At 39.8% G+C, this 21655-nt stretch overlaps 1 protein-coding gene across 2 annotated transcripts in view; it reads left to right on the top strand.

Moving 5' to 3' along the window:
* XYLB (xylulokinase) overlaps positions 1-21655 on the top strand; it is an 81577-nt gene that overhangs the window by 21769 nt on the left and 38153 nt on the right. For both annotated transcript variants that reach the window (XM_082752081.1, XM_082752082.1), the window contains exons 14-15: positions 2443-2516; positions 3860-3956. In XM_082752081.1, coding sequence (XP_082608207.1) covers positions 2443-2516; positions 3860-3956 — 171 coding nt within the window. The remainder of the gene's footprint in view (positions 1-2442; positions 2517-3859; positions 3957-21655) is intronic.

The raw sequence follows: 21655 nt of genomic DNA, 5'->3' as shown, positions 1-21655 counted from the left end.
GACATAATTTGCTGGGAGTTGCACCTACTTTTACTTGGGTTGTGATAAAGACCAAGAATTAAGCCAAGCAAGGGAAATTTCTAATGTATGCTCAGAAATACTCTGTTGGTGGGTAAGTGTCATAAGAGTATTTTTCTTCAGTGTCCACTGAATAAGAAAATTATATTTATGGAGCTCTTTTGATCATTGAAAAAGTGTTAGCATTTTATGGCATCTTATCTACAGAATGTTTAGAACTACTAATTTCTGAAGGAGGCTTTCATGAAAGTATGCTGCTTTTTGCTGAAACTCAAATCAAGTGGTTCAAGTAGCTCCATGCTGTTTCTCTCTGTCTTCAATGGTTTTGCTCTCTGCACATTACTCTAGAATCGTGCTCTGTGCATGTGAACAAAGCAGTAATATCAAATCGTACCCAGATGTCCTGCATTTTCCCCAGTGTATGTCACAGAGTCACTTCATCCCTGTTTCCTCCCACATTATGCTCAGTGAACTAAATAAAATGATGGAAACATTTAAAAAAATATTAATAAATCCATGTATTTGAAATTCTACATTTTTTTCATAAAGCTTAACATTTCATGGGTATATTAAATAGCTTTGCAATAACTTATTGAAAGGTGAGTATAATCAAGATTAAAATTTAACCATTGCAGAGCTGGATTTGAAATCACTGCAATCATATTAGATCTGAATCGGTATGTTAAAATTAATTTTAAAAAAGTAGGATAATTAAGCTATAGAAGAATCCACTCCTTAGGAAAGTGAATTAAAGATACAGTTTCTTGACAGTGATGTTAGCACTGATTTTGTTTTTAGAAGCTCTGTTACGTTGTCTGTCAAATCCAATTTCTGTGGGGTATTGAAATGGCCAGGCATCTCTTTTCCCTAGAAGACAAATCAATTCAGGTGTTTCAGAAAATGGGAAGATGCTATTCCAAAACCCAGAAGTCAGCCATTTTAGACGATATTTAAAAAAAAAAAAAAAAACAACAACAAAACACACACAAAAAGTTGATGGAAATCTTGTTAGTGATTTCAGGGATACCAGGACACGGGCTTTACGTCCTAAAATTTGTGTTATTGTATATTCACTCGGATAACTCAGTACCCTGTAAAAATGTGTTTCCTGAAAATCATCTTCAGTAACTGGTATCCTTGGTTAACTTCTGTGTTACTTGAAGATACAGCATACATGTAAAAATACAGGAATCTCCGAGTTCCTGAGGGAAGCAGAGTGAAGAAGGACCTGGTTAGACATCCTCCCTTTTGACACTTGTTCCCCACACCCATTATTGTGCAAGAAGATGCCACTGGAAGCTTTGGAGAGCTGGAGATGAGCAGAGGCAGCGGGTAGGGTGAGGCTGGGATAACGAGAGTAACAGGGGTAACAAACAGAGAAAGAAGAGTGGTGAAGAGGAGAAGGTCCTGTCACAGCTGGGAGGTCCCTGAGAAAGCTATTAAAACAGCAAGTTTACCTGAGCACCTCATATGCCAGGTGGCAGCAGGTTCAAGAAGGAAATTCTGGGATATAAATTCCCTGGTAGGGCCTGCAGATCTGTAACCCACAGTGTTCCTTGCTGGCAGGCTTTTAGAATGTTTAATCAAAAAGGTTGTGTGTGCTAAAGCACAGTGCTATTTCTGTGGTTTTTTTTTTGAGGGGTAATACTCATAGGGCTGCTAGGGCAGCATAGTCTTCTTCCGAAGATCTGAGTCTTACAGGCTGTGCTGACTGCCCTTAGTTTCTTAGCTATTCTTTTCAGTTTTTCTTTTCTCATTTTCTTTTTTATTTTTTTTTGGTCCCCTTTTTTGAATATCTTTTCTGACCAACTTGCCATCAACACAAAGGAAATCTTTTTCTCACTTTTTGTCTAGCTGCCTGCAAAGCGTTACTGTATTTCTTTAGATCTCATCAAAACTATTCAGAGACCGGCTCTGCTTCATGACTCAAAATATCTGATGCTCTCTAATAAACTCATGAAATCTTATCCAGTGCATGAAGTGTTCCACTATTCCTGTACTCTTCTTACTAACTTTCACTTTTTTCATTTTTTTTCTTTCACCCTTGCACATAATTTATTGGAACTATTTCTGAGATGTGTTACATATTATCTTATTACTATATTACTTGCATGTGTGCATGCTTTGGTGGATAAGTGGTTTTTTGTAGACTTGTCTTTTATTATATTATTTGGATTTCTAATGAAATATTAAAGGCTTTGAGCCAGATATGTTTAAGATCCTCTTTTTTTTTTTTTGTAAACTGAAAGTAATTAAATTTAGTAAGTATCTGGACTGAAATGAATTAAGAAACAAGCTGTGCAGTGTCTCAAATGTCTTTCCAAATATATGACATACATTTATTATCATTTCATCTGTTCTGAAATAAGATTACAACTTTGGGCTAGGAGAAAACATGACACTCTTTAATGTTCCTTGATGCAGGTTTCTACTTTGATGTGATGGAAATTACTCCTGAAGCAGTTGGGATTCACAGATTCAACAGTGACAACCAAAAGGTAGTAATAATCTAGTTAATGTCCAAAAGCTTGAAGGAGTACTCTCAAAGCTCAAAATCTTTGCCATTATCTTTTTTCTTTGAGATGCTTGCTTTTGAATTTCATTGATTGATGCAAGTCCAAGGGATGAGTTACATAAGGTTTGGTTTGTAGCTAGAGAACATCCATAACACAAAGTCTGAACTAGAACTTAAATGTTGTTGGTGTTTTGTTGAAGGAAATATATATATATATATATATATATTTTTTTTTTTTACTAGAAAATGTGGATTTAGTAAAGCTAAAGCTATTTTTGAAAAAAGATTACCAAGCTCTCAATAATCTTAAAGCTAAACTTGCATCACTTAGTCCTTGCCTTCTAAATTTTGGACACAGATGAGAATGTGTTGAAACATTGGGCTATAGGATTTCGTCTTTTATCTTGCTCTAAATGTGAGTGCAAAGACCTCATTTGGCTGTCCTGCATGTCTTTGGTTAACCTACAGGCCACATGGTGGTAAGTAAGTAAACACAAGCTCAAGTACAACAGGAATTAAAATAAAAATTATGTTATGAAAAGAAAAGTTCTTTTTATGTTTGTATTTTTCTTTTGAGAAATGGGTGTTGTTTAAATGCCTGGCTTTCTGGGTGGCATTGGAACTCAACAGATGTTTTTAATCAATCACGACTCCCCGTTGATTAGACCTCACTTAGGTGAACAGAGATTGATACTATCTTGTGTTTGCAGTGTAGCACTGGTCTTTTAAACACTTACTGCTTAAATGAATGCTTAGTCACTTCTTGCTGTATTTGTAGTGCATGGAAAAACTGAACTTTTTGTGAAATGTTTTTTGTAGTGGTTTGTAGTTCAGCATTTTCCTAACTCTTTTGCCTTTCTTCTAGTTAACAGAAGGACAGAAAAATGTTATAGATAGCAATTAATGAAAGGATTGTTCTGTCTGCAGACAGAAATGGATTTAAACTTTTGTGACATTGCTTAATGCATTTGAATTTTATCTACTTGCTTTAATTTAATGTTTTTGAGATACTGATCTTTAAGCAGCTTTTTGTGCCGAGAAATGCCAAGAGTTTACAACTCACCCAGGCACCTCTTCCCATCCATCCGGCATTGATTTCAAGACTGATGGATTTGCCAACAGCTCTGCAGTTATGGGTTGCGTTTGAGTCTTCAGGTGTGCCTTTTGTATGTGACTGCAGAGCTGGGCCTAGTTGAAAGCTGACTTCAGGGTGAAGACAAGGATAATGAACTATAAATCTGCCTCGTACTTTTAACCTGTCTCCAGCTTGGCATTGTATACTGTGCAAGGTGCTGGTTAACTTAATGTATTCGTTCTTTGATACAGGTTTCAGACTTTCCAAAGGAGGTGGAAATACGAGCCTTGATTGAAGGGCAGTTCATGGCCAAGAGGATTCACGCTGAAAAGCTGGGATATAAAGTCAGTAAGTATGATGAAAAAGCTGCAGAACTAATGGCACTAGAGTTCAAACACAAAGATAGGAGTTCTGACAGTAATGTCAGTATCGTGATTCATGCCCTAACGGATACAGAAAGTGGTATGAATTCTAAACTAGCCTCTTGGAAACATTTTTGACAGTGTGCTGGGGACAAATTTTTGCAGGTGTTAAATTTAGAAGGACTGGTGATTTAACTTTGATTACTTCTTTTCACGTATTCTTGCTATTTCATTGTTACTGAGCTGCATTGTCAATTTTTAAATAAGAGTTTGGATTTTCGATAGCTTGTTAAGTGAAAAGAAGAACAGCCTTCTGCCTGAAGCACAAGACCGTAACTCAGAAAATCTGAAATCTATGTTCAGTTCCTGGACCTGCCATAAAATGGTCACTTACCTCTTTACCACAGTTTTCTGTTAATAAAGCTGAAGCCCTTTCTCTGTCTTGTGATTTAGAAAGTAAGAGATCTTGCTCCCCAGAATTAATAACATAGTTTTTAGCACATTGAAACAGCAAAATAGGCTAGCATTTTACTTAAATAAGTGTGATGTGAAATTCTAGGAAAAAAACAGGAAATTTGGTAAGCTGTTTTGTTGGCATTTTCTGCCAGTATGTCAGCCAGTGGCATCTCAAAAACATTGGATTACCTTTTCTTGATGGCTTTATGAAATCATGTGATTTTACAAAATAAAATGTTGGTCATTTATGTATTTTACCAGCCCATCCTGACCTAATATTTTGAGCAATTTATTTTCTCGAATCTCTTACTTTTATTCATAATCACGAAAGAGAGTGGTTTGTTTGTGAAGAGGGAAGTCCAGGAGCTGCAAGTTAAGAAAATATAGAGACACTGGAACAAATCACAAGGCGTGGCAACACCACCTCATAAATTTACACTGTAAAGATCTTCCTGTTACGTGTTTTCTTATATACTTGAAACAGTATTTAATTGTGGAGGTTATTTATGGAGACAGAGATTCAAATAGATCGTGTTTAAAATAACCATTTATCCTTCATTCCTAGATTCTGCTGTACCAAAAGATTGGCTTATATAGACTAGAAGGCTCATGGCTGAAGAGGATACATTTGTAATTTTTAAGTGGTCAGGGGTTAGACAAACACCAGAGTAGGAGGAGAATGATTTAAGATACCAGGCAAATCTGACACAGAAATAATTGAATTTACAGATAATTTCTACCCATTTAAGCTTAGTAGAACATGTGAAAACCTAACTAGTTTTAGGATGTGGCTTCATAAGCTTTAGAATTGTCTTTATTTTATTTTTTTTTAGTGTTGTAGGTATCTGCAGCAAAAAGGAGATGGGTGTGATTGCATTGTGTTCCTGTAGTTTCCTTGGAACCTTGTATGCTTTTGTTTTGTTTCATCCCAAGGGTCTAGCTATTTGGTAACTAACAGATGAGTTGCTTTAAGAAAGAACTGCTGCATGTAGTGTAGGCTGTATACATCTCCCACTTTTCCTTAGTGGTATCATTTAAATGTCATATTCTGTTGTTTGTGTGGTGATGGCAAGCTTACATCTGCATTTGTTGTGTGACAGCTCTGAAAACAGGGTGTGTTCTGAACGTGTTTCAGGGTACGGATGAGCATTGTGGGAATTACTCTGATATTACCAGACTTTCTGTTGTTTAATAGCAGCTCCTTTTCAGGCTGCTTTTTTGTTTTTAATGTGATTTAAAAGCTTATTTATCTTTTGGAAGAAAGATACAGTCAGGACCCTTGTGTTTATTCAATTCCTGTTGGGCTTTGTTTATGCGGGCAATTTATTTTTTCCAGAAATCAAGATTTGCATTCAAAAATGTAAGTACAGCAGCATAAACCATTTGTGTTTTTTTTTTTTATGTTTGTTGTTTTCACCAATAAGAGAATACAGTAATAACTTCTCACAAGACCCAGAAAGTTACATGAGGATACTTATTAAATTGATCTGCCACAGAAGATGGAAGTGACACGGTCAGTCACAGCAAGCAATTCCCTGTGGTATCCCAAGGTTTATATGGTACCATCTCAATAGTGCAAATGAGCCAGAATCATGGCTGAGAATTTCCCTAGCTCTGGTACCGAGGTGCTGGAAAATCCTTTCTGCAGAGTCGTGAACCTGCCTCTCAGTTCCTGGGCCAAACGCACTTTGGCTGACTGTGACCTGGAAGGCAGCAGGTAAGCCAGAAAGCCATGTGCGTGGAAGAGAATTCCGTAGAATATATTTCTGTTTGTCAGAGTTCTTGGATATGCACTGTGAACATCAAAAATGTCAGATAATCCCTTAGAATTTATTTTTGGCTAAAGAATGTGTTATCTTGCTAGCAGTATTTTAAAACTCCTCGGTCTACCTGGCTCTGCAGGAAGAAGTGCAGTGATGCCAAAATATTATTTCACATGTAAGGTTTTTCAGCCAGTTTGACGTGTCCGGTACATTATAGATCTTTCACAAATTACAAATCTTAGTATAAAGAAAATTAAAACAGCTCTTCAGCTGCTGTGTTTGTGCTCGGCTGTGGGTGTGTGCACAGGCTTCAGTGCATCTCCTGTGCCAGTAGAGGGCAGGGGATTCTGCCTCATGATTTTTTTTTTCTTTCAGGCTGGAATGTGTGTGTCAGCCTTGTTCTGGAAATGGCTCAGAGTCACCAGATAATCCTTGAGAGAAAAGTTAGACCTTACATTAATCGTGATTTAAGGGTTTTAAAAGTGTGTGTCACTTTGCTCTAATTGCTCTAATCTTTCTCAATCAGATTTCAGGGGAAATCATTCAGTAACACCCTGTATCCTGTTTTGCTTAAGGGCTGGATAGAGCGTTGTGATCTAGAAACAAACAAGCAAAGTTTGGTCTGTGCCTGTTGTTTACATCCTCTCATTCAGAGATTCATGCAGATAAGGGGAAGGTTTGCTGTTTTGCCTTTATTTTCCTGGATTTTGATTATATCATAAACACCTTCTGTTTTGTCACTTCCTTCTTCTGCTTACAGCCAGCCCGTTTTGAAAGCTAAGCTCACAACTGGAATTCAGATGCTGACTGTGTAAACATGCTTGGTGCGTGGTTTGGGGACCTATTGTAGTAAGGAACATACCCATCCTTTCTGGTCCAAGCCATGGCAACTTTACAGAGAAATGACAGCGTGTGCAGTTTGGTTGACACAGGTGATCACAGCAGCTATAAAACTTTCCGTGGCTTAGAGTGATCTGCCAGTATTTGCTTTAATAATCTTCATAATGATCTTTAATAAACTTCAGAGTTGATTCTACTCCTGACAAAGCAGTCCTAAACTTCATGTTGACACTGGCCAGAGAACGTTATGGTGGTCTTTGCTCTCATCCAGTGAAGCTGTCCTGGTGAAGACCAACAAAACATTAATTTTGGGAGCAAAATCTACCCCGCTGGCCACTGGTGGGTGAAGTAAACATTGCCACAGTGTGCGTTGGGTATGCTGAAGGAAGGCAGTATGCAAGTAGGTGTTTGCACAAGCAGCCAATAGATACTGCAATGCTGTGCTGGTAGTATAGGAACCTTTGTGTTGATGGCAATCTGAGCAGTATGTGTGTGAATGCTGTGTGCTAGAGCTGTGGAACTGCAGCAGCAATGAATAAATCCTGCCTTGGAGGTAGAAAAATAATCTGGGGCAGGGGTGTGTTTGTGTAGAAGCTGCTAGCTTTGGGCATGGCTCTCAGCGTTCACGTTTGGTACCTCTGTTGGTGGGTTCTTAATACTTTAGGTGCCCGCTGTGCTGTTTGTGTCGTGTTTGTACCTTTAGGAATCTGATTCTGCCACCTAACTATCATCAGCAGGGGGAGATGGATAGAAGGTGCCAAGTTTTACAAGCGAAAGCATTGTCCATAAAATCCCGCGTCTGTGTTTATTATGGAATTTACAGTTTGTTACGTACATAAATCCATCACTTGCAGATAACGTTGGTGCCTTGAATTCTACTGACAGCACTTGGTGCCTGTGTGTTGGCTGGGGTGATGCAGACATGACTGTGTTTTTGCACTGTTAGAAGAATGAGATGCTTTTTTTTCTTGAAGTGCCATATGTTACTGGTGTTTCGAGTGTGTGAAAATGCATCTTGCTGGTCACGTGTACAATGGGATGCATCCTGACACAAAACAGCAGTCATACAGTGCTAGAAAAATGAGGAAATGTCAGAGCATGCTGGGCCTGACTTTCCAGCAGTCAGAAAATAAGCATTCTCACTCCGGAGAGCTCAGTCTAAGATCGCACAAGGGCAAATTCCACGTTCCCCAATTTCCTTTTTTCTTCGGGTGATGTTTTCATCTGATGCTCTTTTCAGCGGGCCGAGGGTAGTAATAACGTGTGCCTCTTTGTCTGCAGGGAGAGCGGTCTAATGGAGCGAGGGGACCTCAGAAAATACCAATTAGTGTAACGTGGAGCTGTTGTGTTTCATTGTTCACCTTATCAGGTGGAGGCACAGAAGCCCAAAGGTGAGGCGTGAGGCTGTCACTACTCTGCTCCATGATAAGTGGCTCTCGGGTTTGGCAAGGCGAGGTGCCACGGATTTTGGGACCCTCACAGGAATGGCTTCTGTGGTTGTAGTCTCCAATTCTCTTACAAATTACCAGCAGCTTTGGGCTACTTGTTCTATCAGTCTTTGCCTTCACTGCTGACTCTGTTTCTGCTCGAGTTGTAGCAGTGTTTTGGCTGAAATGAGGAACGCGGCGAGTGAAGCCATTTTGTAGTTGCATACAGATTAAATTGATGTTTATGCCCTACGGGATTTAAATTTCTTGGAGAAATCAATACTAAAATGTTGTGTTGGCTTCATGCTTGTCTCTCGATGTTTGCTGCCAAGAGTGCTGATGGGGTTTCAGCAGCACGAGGGTGATGGCTTTGTTAGGGGCCTTTTGCTTCAGCAAGTGAGTGAAAACAGTTTAAAAATAATTAGGGGACAGTGCCCTGGACGGGAGGTTGAAATTCTGTGTTTAAAATAATAGGGAATGGTGGTAATGGTCAGATTGGAACATATATGAATAGTGATGGGGCAGAGTGAACTGCTTAATATGTGGTACAAACAAAGTATGTACAAACAAAGTATGTCCACCCCATGCTGGTGGACATGTACATTTGAGGGAGGAGTGTTGGCTCAAAAAGTACTTTCAGATTCATCAAAGGCAGGATATTCCTCCCAGATAAGTCACTGATACTGCTGCAGAGGATATTTGTATTTTCTGCTGAAACTTCTGGCTGAAAAGAATGCCAGCCTGAGATGGGCAATGCCTTGCCAAGAACTTTATTGCAGCTCCTCTTGTTTCCCACAGAGCATCCGACTTGTGTTGCTGTCCTGCAGCTGAACCTTTAGGCACCATCAAGCAAGGCTTGGTTTTAAGAACCAACAAGCAAGGCTTCATTTTAAGCCAGTGATCTGGAGTGAGAGGTTGGTTAGCTCGTTACCAACTCCCTGACCAAGTCTTTTATAAAAAGGGCTCTTTATTATTGCTTGGCTCAGGAGAGTACAGTATTAGCCTAGCTAGTTTGGAAACGGGTTAGATAAAGTGTCTCTGAAGGAAATGACCTAATGTGCCACAAGGAAGTTGCTTACGTGCTCTAGGCTTTTTCATGTCGTGGCTATTGTCTTGCTTTTAGTTGGTTTTATTGTTGCTATACATATACAGGAAACGCAATGAAGACAGAAAATCCGAAGAGTTAATAAAAACGTTGGAAGGGGCACTATCTGTCTTTCTTCCCTGACACAATGATGAAATGTTGTCGTTGTTTGAACAATCACTTTTAATGTTTGGTCAGCAAAAGACTGAGTATTTAAATGGTTCAATTCCTGTACCCTGATGGGGGGAGAGATTGTTTATAACTGTTGCAGTGGATGTACTGGTCAGGCAGTACTCTGAAAAATAGTTAAGCTGTCAGTTGACTGGTTTTGTTGGAGCTTCATGGATCTCTAGAAGCTAGGGATTTGGAGATCAGTTGGGTTATCTAATAAATCACCTTCTATCACTTGTTTTTTGAGGCTGATCTATAGTTCTAAATCCATTTAGATTAGCAAAGGAATGACATGATTGCAGTCCTTAAGTACCTTCTTTGGGAAAGGAAACTTGACAGTATAGGGCTCTAGAGCCTTACAGGCAGAAACATTATGGTTCAATAACTGGAAGCTGAAGGTAGGCAAACCTCAAATGACAAGCAAGGTGCGGATTGTTAACAGAGACTGAAATCAAACGATGCAGCAATTGACAGTGGGGTAGTGGATTCTGAAGCTCTGACAGTTTTAAGAACGAGATGGATTTTTTTTCTAAAAATAGGCATCCTGTTTTTAGTAAAGGGATCATTTATGTTATTGAAGGGTGAGTTTGAAGGATCAGAGTTGTTCATTCCACCTCAGAAATGTGAGTCTGTAGGAGATGCAGTTGTTGGGAGGCTCATCTGATTCAGAACTATCCAAACAATCCTTTTTATTAATCATTTATACCAAATGCTGCTATCACCCTAAGTGATCCCCTGTTTTGATGATTGTTCTGCTTGTAAAATCCTACGTTTACCTTTGTTAACACTGAGTCAAATGCTAGATATTTATTATTTTAAATCTCTCTTCCTCTTTAAATCTCTCTCTGTCTTTGTGTTTTCCTTTTTGTTGCTCAAATGTGACAGGCCTGTTAGTGAACTCTAATCAGCTCTTCCAAGCTTCCCTAGACCCTGTCTTTCCTTTTTTTTTCTGATTTAAGGTGATTCAGCCTCTCTTGCACATCTCATGTTATGCATCAGCTCTGAGCACTAAGTGTCTCGATGCTTTCAGCTGCATCAAACCCACACTCGAGTTTTTCAGCGTTAACAGGGGTTCTACTAGATAAGTCATTCTTTCCCTACCTACTCTATTTGCCTACACGTACGGTGATTTTTTAGCTATGATTGTGTTTGTTGGATGAGGTTAGGCAAGACAGATTTAACCTGCTTTAAAACAGAGTGGAGCCTACGTTTTTAAAACAGCTTTAAGCATCTAAAGCTTTGGTTCCCTTCAGACTGATTTCTGGAGGGCAGTTACTCAATGCTTATTTAAATGATATCAAGGAAGAAAAATACTCCCTACCCCAATTTCTTGTGTAAGTAAAAACCAAATAAAAATTCCCATTTCTTTGGACAGGTGGAATTTTGCAGTCTACTTGTATATCTAATTCTCTTGAGACATGAAAGGATTAATTTGGGCAGCTTTTCTTTCTTATTTCTGGCAGTGGTTCCTCAGAACCGAGGGTATTCTTTTTCCACCTTTAAACTGTAACGCTTTTTAGCCTGTATATGTTTTGTCTAATCTATGCACGAGAACAGGTATGCATGGTGCACGTGAAGTGACAAGTCTCAGCCCCAGGGCTTTCACAGTGTCGGTTTAGTCCAAGTGTAAATGGTGACAAAGGATGGGAAGTTCATGAAAATAAGTTCTGAGTGCAGTATTTACTCATGTCAAAGAGAGAACTTTGAAAGTAGGAGCAGAAAGTTTTTTAGCTTTGCACTTAAACACTGAAATTTGGAATCAATGACAAAACTGACCCAAAATACAAAAGGTTGGATGTGTGGAAGAATGGGATTAGAGCATCCATGGAATTAAATCTACTGCTGATATGGTAGGTGACATGAAATTCCTGTTCCCAGTTTCTGGACAGTGATATAATTTCTCTTTGATGTTTGTAAGCCCAGACATGATGGTCTTTTGCAGTGTCCCTTTGCCTCATCAGTGCTATACTTTTCCTAGCTGGAAAATCTAAAGACTAGATAAAAGAGCAAAAAGAAAAAGTTTCCTTGAATCAGAAATTGTCTTTTTCCCGCAACTCTTACGGTGATTGTACAGCATCAGACAGACTTAAAACTAAATCCAGGAGCACCTGCTAAGCATTGTTCATCAGTTACTACCCAAGTAGAGAGTGAGTTTAAAAACAACCTGTTCTCTATCACTAATGTTGGTTTTAAGTATTTTTTTTTTCCTATCTGACAGTATTTGAAGCTTAATAAGTTCATATCAAGACATTTCTGGAAGTTGGAAATTTGAAATTGAAAATAGAAGTGTGTGTGTATATATACACACATATATATAAACAGAGGGTGCGTTTGTGACGGTTTTATTTTTGGTAGTGTCTCAAAATGATCTTTGAAGTTTTTTAGAGGATAACTGCTGCATATAAATGCACTTGTTAATCTCTACCAGAAACATTACTGAAGTGAGACTTAACTCTTAGCATTTCACCGCTAGGTGTGCTTATCTCTGCTGATTCTTTTGAAATGCATACTTTTTACAAGTCTCTGGAAGTTTTGATGGAGGAAAGTTCAACTCACTCCTGATTGTAGAAATCAGCTAGCATCTTACTGAAATACAAATCTGCGTGCTTTTGTACTTCTCCTTTTGCAGTAACACAAACTGAAAGGAACAGCTGCGTAGGAGTGTGACCGAGCTGAATGCCCTGTCTGGAAAACTCCACTTGAAAGTGCTTGGTATGCACAAACACGTAATAGTGAATTCTTTCTTTTTACATGCCAACAAGACCATGGAAGGTAACGATGCTAAACAATACAGATGTATTATATATGCAGTATTAAACTCAGGTAATATTTTGGACAACAGATTAACTGACCTGAATGTATATTGGACTTCATTAGCCTAAAGTTGGTAGCCAAAGTTTCAGTGTTCTTAGACAAGTCCTCCATGGGTGATAGAAGCTTTCTTCAGGACATTCTCATGTCCTGTTTTCAATAGATTAAGATTACTCGTTGTTATGTTTCAAGTATAAGCTTTGTTGGTAGAAGGTTTGGGATCATATTTTGACCCTACTAGGCACTGACCAAAGGACACGTTTCAAAGGACTGCTTCATGCCAAAAGGACAGTCCGCAGATGACTTCCTAAGTCAAGAACTAAAGCAGAGAGAGAGAGTGTAGCTGAAAACAATACGTAGTTTGTCTTCTAGGCAGATTGTGGAGCTGGTGTTTTCCTCTGCATGAAACCTGTAGTTCTGAGGCTTGCGCTTCACAGCATTCGTCACTGTGCACCTGGTGATCTGCTCTTCAAGGCTGCTACAGAGAGGTACCCATGTGCTGAAGGAAGGCTTCTGAAAGCTCTATTTCAACACATCCTTGACCTCTTCCTCAGTTTTTCCAGGGCTGGGTTACTCAGTTACTCAGTTCCTTCCCTCTCCCTTGCTGGTATCTGCTACCTAACAGGTAAATGGCAATATTTATATGTACATAGCAATTTTCATGTATGCATCTCAAGAAGCGGTAATTATGGAAAGCTGGAGGGCACTCAGCATTGTTGCCAATCAGTGATGTATTTCAGGCCTCTCAATGGCTACTTAAAGCATACAAAATAGCAGAAAATAATGTCATATATTAGCCTGTCTAGTTGCAGCCCTGTAAGTAGCGTTGGAATGAAGGCGGTCACTGGTCACAGAGCTGGAGGGATTTAAAAGGATATTTTTCAAAAGCATTCATCCTCTTCAGTCAAGGTGCTCTTGATCTTTTTCCTCCGTGTTTATTGTGGTCAAAATTGAACTTTTTGTTGTTTTGAAGTAGTTCTAATTATAATGGTAATACAAGTGTACAAGTGGAGAGCTGCTCGAGTAATCTCTTCAAATTAAGTGCACTTCTAGTTAGATGACTTAAGTTTACCTGCAAGTGAACACTTGTGCTTCAGAGAAAGTGATACAAAGCTTTGTATTTCCTACCTAATTTTGTCTGTGAGTGCAAAAGCCTGATACCCACTGAAATGCAGGTGAAAATCTGGAGCCATTGTTTTTGAAGTGTGGCACATTAGAATAAAAAACTGCTGCAATATCTGTTTGGAAAGGTGGAATTGTCTTTTTAAGTAAATTGGAAGGACTAAGGTTTCTTGTTTATTTTTGCTTTAATCTCCTTTTTTACTTGTGTCTTACAAGTATTAATAAATTCTTTCAACTACAGCTGTTGTTATGAGCTGTAATACAGTCCAGTGCAAGTTTTAAATGTTAGCCAAGCTGTTACTTGCAAGCATAATCACTGCAGGAGTGTTCCTGTTGATATCACTGCTGCCATTTGCATGAATAAAGGTTAATCACGAGAACCAGGAGAGTGCAGGACTATAAACCTAATTTCCAGCACTTCTATTTTCTTTGAAAATGAGCCAGGTAGCTCTTCAGAGGCCTTAGCATTTCACCACTTTTTGCTTTAACCAAGGGATTAAGCTGATGTAGTGAGCAGTTCTGGTTTAGAGAGGTCTCGGTTTGACTTCTTGCACTTCCCTCCTCCATGCATCCTTTGTGATGGCACATCCAACCCTCCAAAATCAGCTGCAGATTCCTGGAGACTGTAAGAGCAAAAATACATTTAGGACTCTTGTTTTCATCAGTAGAATAAAAACACCAAAGTTTCTGTACATATGCTATCTATCTGTTTCTATCTAAATCTATATAGATTTAGATTTTTAAATAGATTTATTTGTTTAAATTTATATAGATTTAGATAGCTGGTAATCTATATAGCTGGTATTATATAAATAACTTTTCTGTACCGTTTAGAGGCTGGGAAGCAGGGCTGGATACTTACAGAACTTACCTTTTAGTTCCTGTAACTGATGTATTCCTGAAATGAACTCTCCTGTCTGAAAAGCCACTCATGTGCAAGTGACTGCTGCATGTGGAGATGCAGAAAGATGTCTCGTAAAACTAGTGTGGCTTGGATAACTCCTGTGCGTCTGCTGCTTAGGAGCAGTACCACAAATGTGTGGGAAATGTTATCTAACAGTGTATACCTGAGAACTCTGCATAAAAGGCTCAGAGAACAATTATCTAAGTTGAATGCTGTGTTTTAAAAACAGCTTCATCCATTTTCCTGCCATTTTTGTGCTTTTCCTCTGAATAACTCCAATGTATATTAATTAATTGCTTGAAATAATACCAATAAATCTAACAAGGTTTGTCTAAAGCTTGACTGCACAGAGGAAACTTCATGTTTGTTTCAGCAGTGAGAGACGAAAATCATTTACTGAAAATACTAAGAAAGCTAATATTAATTTAGATGGAACTTAATGGAATCTTTAATGGCTTTTTAAAATTGTTTTATTTTCCTTAGATTTTAATTTGAATTAAATCATTACTATTGTTAAATTAGTTAAACACTAAATTAAGAAATGCAAATGAAGTGAGCCCAAAATCCAATGTGGTTATTGTTTTTATTGATGTATGTAGGCTAGTGGTGTGGAACAAATTCCAATTATATCTGATCTGTTATTTGCAGTACAAGTTCCTGACTCTTCATTAAGTGTAATACATCAGATTAAATGCTTTGCTCGATAAGAGCTAGGAAAATACCAGTATTACAATAAACCTCTTGCTGCTTTTGCCTCTTCGTTTGGCCTGTTAGCACCGTGTATAATGCAGGCTGCAAGGCTTTCTAGCCTGAAGTTTTACAAATCCTGCCCAGCTGTGACCATCAGAGAAATATCAAGGTAAACTTTAGGCAGCGTACTCACAGGAGGCCCACAAGCAAGGGAGAGTTGCTAAAGGCAACTCCATTACATACACGAGTTCACCTGAATAAATGTTCACTGGCTTCTGCTATGCTAGCTTAAAATACTGGTAGCTAGCGAGGAACACGCCAGTTTCAGATGATTTATCTCCCCGTGTGATTAAAACATCCAAAATAAATGAAGCATATTTTCTAGCACCAGAACTGGATCGTTCTGAGTTGTTCTCTATGCTTTGGTGTATAATTTTGAAGATGCTGTATCCTAAACTGACAGAAATCAGTAGAAATCTAATTAAGGAAGAGGAAAGTCCGGGTGCCATCCCGGGCTAGTCTGCTTTGTGCACAGGCAGGTTACTCATCTGTATAAAAGTTCCTTTTTCATTTTTAAGCAACTGTTTTCTTCAGAATTCATCCGGAGAGGTGAAATGGAGCCAAGTAGTCAAAGCTGCCCTGCGGCAGTCTCACCTGGAGAGAGTGTCACTTTGCACAGCTGGGTATGATTTGTGCCCGTGCCCCTGCATCCATCCTGGGTGAGGAAACCATACAAGTGGGATGCTGACAAAGCAGTGGAGATGCTGAAGCTTACAGCTGTTGCTCTGGTTTCCCTATATATAGAGACTTCTTTTCCCAGTGTATGAGGCAAGCAGCACTATTGGTTTCATTAGCATCCGTGTGAGTCAGGTTGATACATCTTCAGTCGGTGGTTAAGCTGGCTGTCTCTGGCAGGATAATTGTCAGAGGTGATGTGATGGAGGCTTGTGAGGTGTTTACTGTCTCTTGTTCCCTACATCTTGGTGGATGTAGCTGGACTACCTGTATTGTATTACTTGGCTTTGGGAGATGGGATTCCAGTTTCTCTGAGTTCTGGATCAACCTGCATCCAGAGTCATTGAAGATGGTTCTGTGAAGGCACTGAAGGAGGTTGTAATGTTTAGTCACTGGAGTGAATGAAAAAAACGTTTTCCTGCACCATGATGAAGACCAGCATGCCATGGTGCTGCTTCACGCATTTGACTGCTCAATAATTGCTACTGTAGAGTTTGCAAAATGCTTCCTTCCTTTGTTTAAACTTTGCTCTCATACCTATTACTTCACAAATCTTTAGAAGATGGCTCCAGAACATCACCCTCAAGCATCTCTGTCTGTCGGTCTACTTTATCCGTGCTCCTCCATTCCCTTGGCCGTTGGGGTCCTCATTTTGTGCCTGGTCTAAAAATGAGATCATTCTAGCTCAAAAACCTGCCATACATCACCCTTTGGAGAGGGTGTTGCCAGCTGTTGAGTGCCCGCTTGCAGTGGTGTAGATGAGGAGTTCCTGGGCTAGGAACAGAGAGCTTTCCCTGGCAGGAGTTGGGCTGTGGTTTTGAGGCTGACAGTGCTTGGGCTTTTCTTCTGGAAGATTTTTGAAAATGCACTTACACAGATGTTTTCGGGTGCTTCTCCCAGATTTGTGAGCCTTTTTACTGTCAGAGGATAACCAGAGTTCCAGAATAATCCTCTGGCCACCTATCACATAGCCATGGCTGGGTGGTTTCAGGGTGGCTGAAGTAATTTGTAGGCTACGATCCAGCCCAGGCAATCAGGCCCAGTGCAGGTGTATGAATAGTGAGGATAAGTAGTGCTGGATTAGAGTATAAATCTTGATCAGGATTATGCTACGGCAACATAATAGGGCATATTTCTGCTCTACAGAGTCACAGAATATCCTGACTTGGAAGGGATCCTCAAGGATCATCAAGTCCAACTCCTGACTCCACACAAACCACCCAAAACCAGACCCTGTGTCTGAGAGTGGTGTTTCCCTTTCCCTAACACCCAGCCTGACCCTCCCTTGATTCATGGTGTTCCCTTATATCCTATCTCTGGTCACCAGAGTGAAGGAAATATTAATAGGAAACAAACTAGATAAACAAATTCCCCCATTTCAGATAGCTCAGCTGCAGTCTGTGAGCGGCACTGCCCTTTTACACTCCCAGGGCAGCTCTTACTGCACCGAGGACGAAGCTGTTCTTTGAAATCCAATTCATTGGCCCCTGACTGAGAAGAACTTGCTGCAGGATTTGCTGGGGATTCGCTCACCCCACTGGAAATTGTGACAGGGCTGGAATGAAATGCGAGCGAGAGGAAGGGCCGTGTAACGGTGCAGGCTCATTTGTTTTCACATGAATGCGTTAGAACAAAATCTCACTTTCATGAATCAGCATTTCCCTTGTCAATAACTTTCAATATTAAACAGTAAGGTGACACCGGGTTTACATAAGAGGAAAGGTAAATTAACTTGTGCAACAAAGGATTCCTGAGGGTAAATTGATAGCTCACATCTTGATTCATGGTTCGGCTACAGAACAGGATGGAATAACTGTTTCCTTCCCACCGTGATTAAAATTGTTTTGTAACCAGGAGAGAAAAAAGGCATGTCCAGACCCTTAGAGGACAGCAGCTCATCCTTTACCAAATCCCACAGTGTACCGAGAAGTGATTCCCTCCTTCCCTTCTGTGTTTTGTGAAAATTATAATGCTCAGTTTGCCAAGATATGGGGCGTCAGGCAGTGTACTCCCCTTCTTGCCTAGGAAGAAAATAGCTGATGTGTCCTTGTGTGCTGAAATGCCATGTTCTTCCGCAGCCGTGCAGTGTTTCCTCCTCTTCCTCCTCACCAAACCCATTTTGTGTGTCTACAAACTAACCTCTCCCTGACCTTCTAGTGCCACTCATACATGAAAACCCCAAGTGCTTCTGCGTGGCAGGTGTACCAGTTGCCTAATACACTGGATTTGACAAGAAAGAGAAATGTTCAAATTTATTAATATTATTAATAATTTTAATAAATAAGCAATGGGAAGTTGTTTTGGAACTTTTTTTTTTAGTGAAAAGTCTGTCTTTAAAACTTCTGTGATTTGCTATGTTTATTTCTTTTTGTTTGTTTATTTAATTACACAGATGTCCTGCTATTCTGATCTTAGAGGCGGAAATTATTTTACCTTAGGACATACTTGGTTTGTATCCATAAGTATCCATATTTTTATATAAATACAAAAATCCAAATACATAAACATCCTTGACTTGTCATTTTAGTTGCACTTCTTCCCTCATACACAATAGGGTAAGTCTTCTAGACCCCTCCCACCCCCAAAAATTTAAAAAACAAAAACAACAACAACAAAAAAAAAAACACATTTTTTTGTAACTGACATTACCAGTTCAGGCAGCCAGTCCCAAACTACTTCCATCCGCTTTAAAAGTCCACAGAAAATGGAGAAGGAAACAAACCCAAGAGAAAACAGACTTTCTGCAGGTTCAGTAGTGGTGGAAGTTGCAACTGCTTCTTTACTTGCAGGACAGGTTCTGTGCAGACATGAGCAATGAAAATTTCTTTACCCGTAAATCCCAGCTCTGAGTCAAGAAAGTACCTTTGGAAGAAAGCGTACACTTTTATTTATGGGCTTTATTTCTAGTTCAACTATTTTTTGTATGTAGATTAAACTGCAAAGATTTTCATCCCATTGTCTTGCTTATGCTAGCGATGCTACTTGTGTTTAGGCATGCTCTGAGGTGGTTTCCTGAGCTCCTAGCTTCAATTTTTCTCTTCCTGCTGAGAGCCAGCAAGAAAACTGAGTCGTGTCGTTTGTGACCCAGTGCATGCTTAGCAATTCCTTGCAGAAATCCCTTGAACAGGGATGTAGCTTGGGCCAAATTTCTCAGAATTGAGAACTATTAGTGTAGTGACCTCCAGTGTATTAGTAGCTGTGAATACAAACATTGGGAAAGGTCTTATGATATAATGAGAAAAGGCCAAAGAGGTGAGCTGTGCATCACACTACTTCATCCTATCTGCACTTAATCCTGTTTTACACATTCAGCTCTATCTCCAGGATTATCCTCTGATATGATGATGAGAAGCTCATGCCTGTGACTTGAATAAATCACGTAAGTTGCATGTTAAACAGAGGAATGGTCTGTCAGGAGCCTCATCAAATTCAACAAGGAAAAATGTCAAGTCTTGCACCTGGGGCACACGAACTCCCTGCATTGATAAGAGGCTGGGGGAAAAACTGCTGCAAGGAACCTGGGAGGTCTAGCTAAAAAAGAGCCAACAATGCTTCCTTGGAGCAATGAAGGCTGACAGCTTACGGACTGCATCAACATCACAGCTGGCTATCGAGGGAAGTGAGCTACAGTCTTCTGTTCAACATGTATTATACCACATTTGGAGTACTGCACCCAGTTTTGGGCCACTAAATACAAGAAATGCGTTGATAAAACTGGAGCAACCGCAGGAGAGAGGGCGAGTGAAGTGGTTGAGGGCTAGAGGGAGCTGCCCTGAGCAGAAAAGGCTGGGAAAGCTGGTTTTGTTCAGCCTGGAGAAGAGAAGTCTTCAGGGAGGCTGAGGTGCGTGGCAGAAGAACGTGTGACAACAGCTGAGGGATTCTAACTGGATATGGAAAACAAAATTTTCATAAGGAGGAATAAAAATATAAAGCATTTTATCACTGGCCTCTTGGTAACTGAAGGTCTTGAAGCCTTGTCTCAGAAATGTAACAAGACACAAGGCTAATTTTATGTTGTTCTTTTTCCAAATCAAGTTGGTGTACTGACCTAGTTCTGTCACTCAGCAGCCACAAGCCAACTGGAGCCCTCCACTGCCACCCCATCTCGTTTTGCCTCATTTGGACAGATAGGGCTAATTACAGTAGGTACTCTCTCCAAATTTTTACAGATTAATTTACAGCTTGATGAACAGAGTCAGTGATGGAGATGCAAGCAAGAAAGTGAGGGCTGCTCTGACCTTGTCACTCAGATGGATGAGGGGACACACTGCTCTTTTCCCAGATGACTCCTGAGCTTTGCAGAAAGTCAGTGACATGTTTAATTACTTCTGACAAATAAAGAATGCTTTCTCTTTTAAACTTTATTGTGTTTTGCCCTTCATGACGGTGGAAAAAGGCAAAACTGCATCTTGACCAGCCGCCCTTTCAGGAGGATGTGATGGAGTGAAAGTCTGGCAGCTGAAGTGCAAACTTCCAGCTCACATTGACTCTTGGTGCTGTCAGGATTAGAAATGGTTGATGCGAGGAAGTGCTCAGGTACCTGCGAGGTCAATGAAGCTTAAACGCGTGCCTAAATAATGTTCTGTTAAGAGATGTTTTCTCAGCAGTCAAGATGTGGTTTACATGCTCCGTGGCATTTGATAACTCTTGTTACACAGAGGAGATTAATTTGAAATTGCATTAGGATGTGGGAAAAAGGTCAAGATTGTTGCAATCTCCAGAACCATGATAAATATAATAAAGGTTGTGAGACTTGTCATAACTTTTAAAACAAACACATCCAGGGGAGGATGGCTATACCTGGAAATTTAGGCATGGTACAGTCAAATGTCTGCAAGATTTGAGGCTGCCCTATTTGCTGACTTATTATTTGTGATGGGGAAAGGAAAAATGTGCGAGGTTTGTTTTCCCAATTAAGAATTCTTTTGGGACCAGCTCTGGTTTGAACTCTTTTTCAGACTCATTCAAAAGGGGCAGAAATTTGAGGGGACGATTTCAAGAATGCTCAACCCTGAAGTGCTTTTACTTGCTGTAATGAAGGTTAACGAGGCTGTCTTGAGTCAGGCCAAAGGACGAGCAAGACAAGGCTCCTCCTTTGCCTGTCTCGGGGAAGCTACACGGGGAAGGCTACAACAGCTATTAACATCCTCCCAGTCTGCAATTCAGCAACATCCTGAGCCTGAGGTGTGTTTTTAATTATTATTTCACGGTTGTTGACAAACTTTTTCCCATGAACTTCTCTAATGGCTTGTTAAAAGCATGTAGATTTCTGGCACCCATAATATCCTGTAGCACTGAGCTCTTCAGCTGAGCTGTGCATTGTGTGAGAAACCCCTGTTTTTTGTGTTGAACGTCTCACCTGATAATTTCATTTGCTCCTCTGTAGGTTTCTATCATGAGAAACAGCGAATAGTTATTCCCTATTGATCTCCTTGAATGCTGTGTTCTCTTGGCCTCCCCCTGTATCCCCTTTTGCCCTTTCTTTAGGTTTTATTTCCCCCAGGGAACATTTTAACAATTTTACACTTGATTCCTGTGCACCCTTTGCATGGGTACCATCTATCTATTTCTCCTCTTTTATTTATTTTATTTGTTGTTGTGCCTCCCTTGTTGACACCTCATTCTGGGACACGTCTTCAAAAACATCCTGAATTAAGAGCTTCTTCATACACTGCTCTTTAA

Source organism: Aythya marila (assembly GCF_965140915.1).
Source record: "Aythya marila genome assembly, chromosome: 2".
In the NCBI taxonomy this organism is placed as follows: domain Eukaryota; kingdom Metazoa; phylum Chordata; class Aves; order Anseriformes; family Anatidae; genus Aythya; species Aythya marila.
The sequence above is the reverse complement of the archived record's forward strand: the minus strand, read 5'-3'. Positions and strand labels throughout refer to the sequence as shown.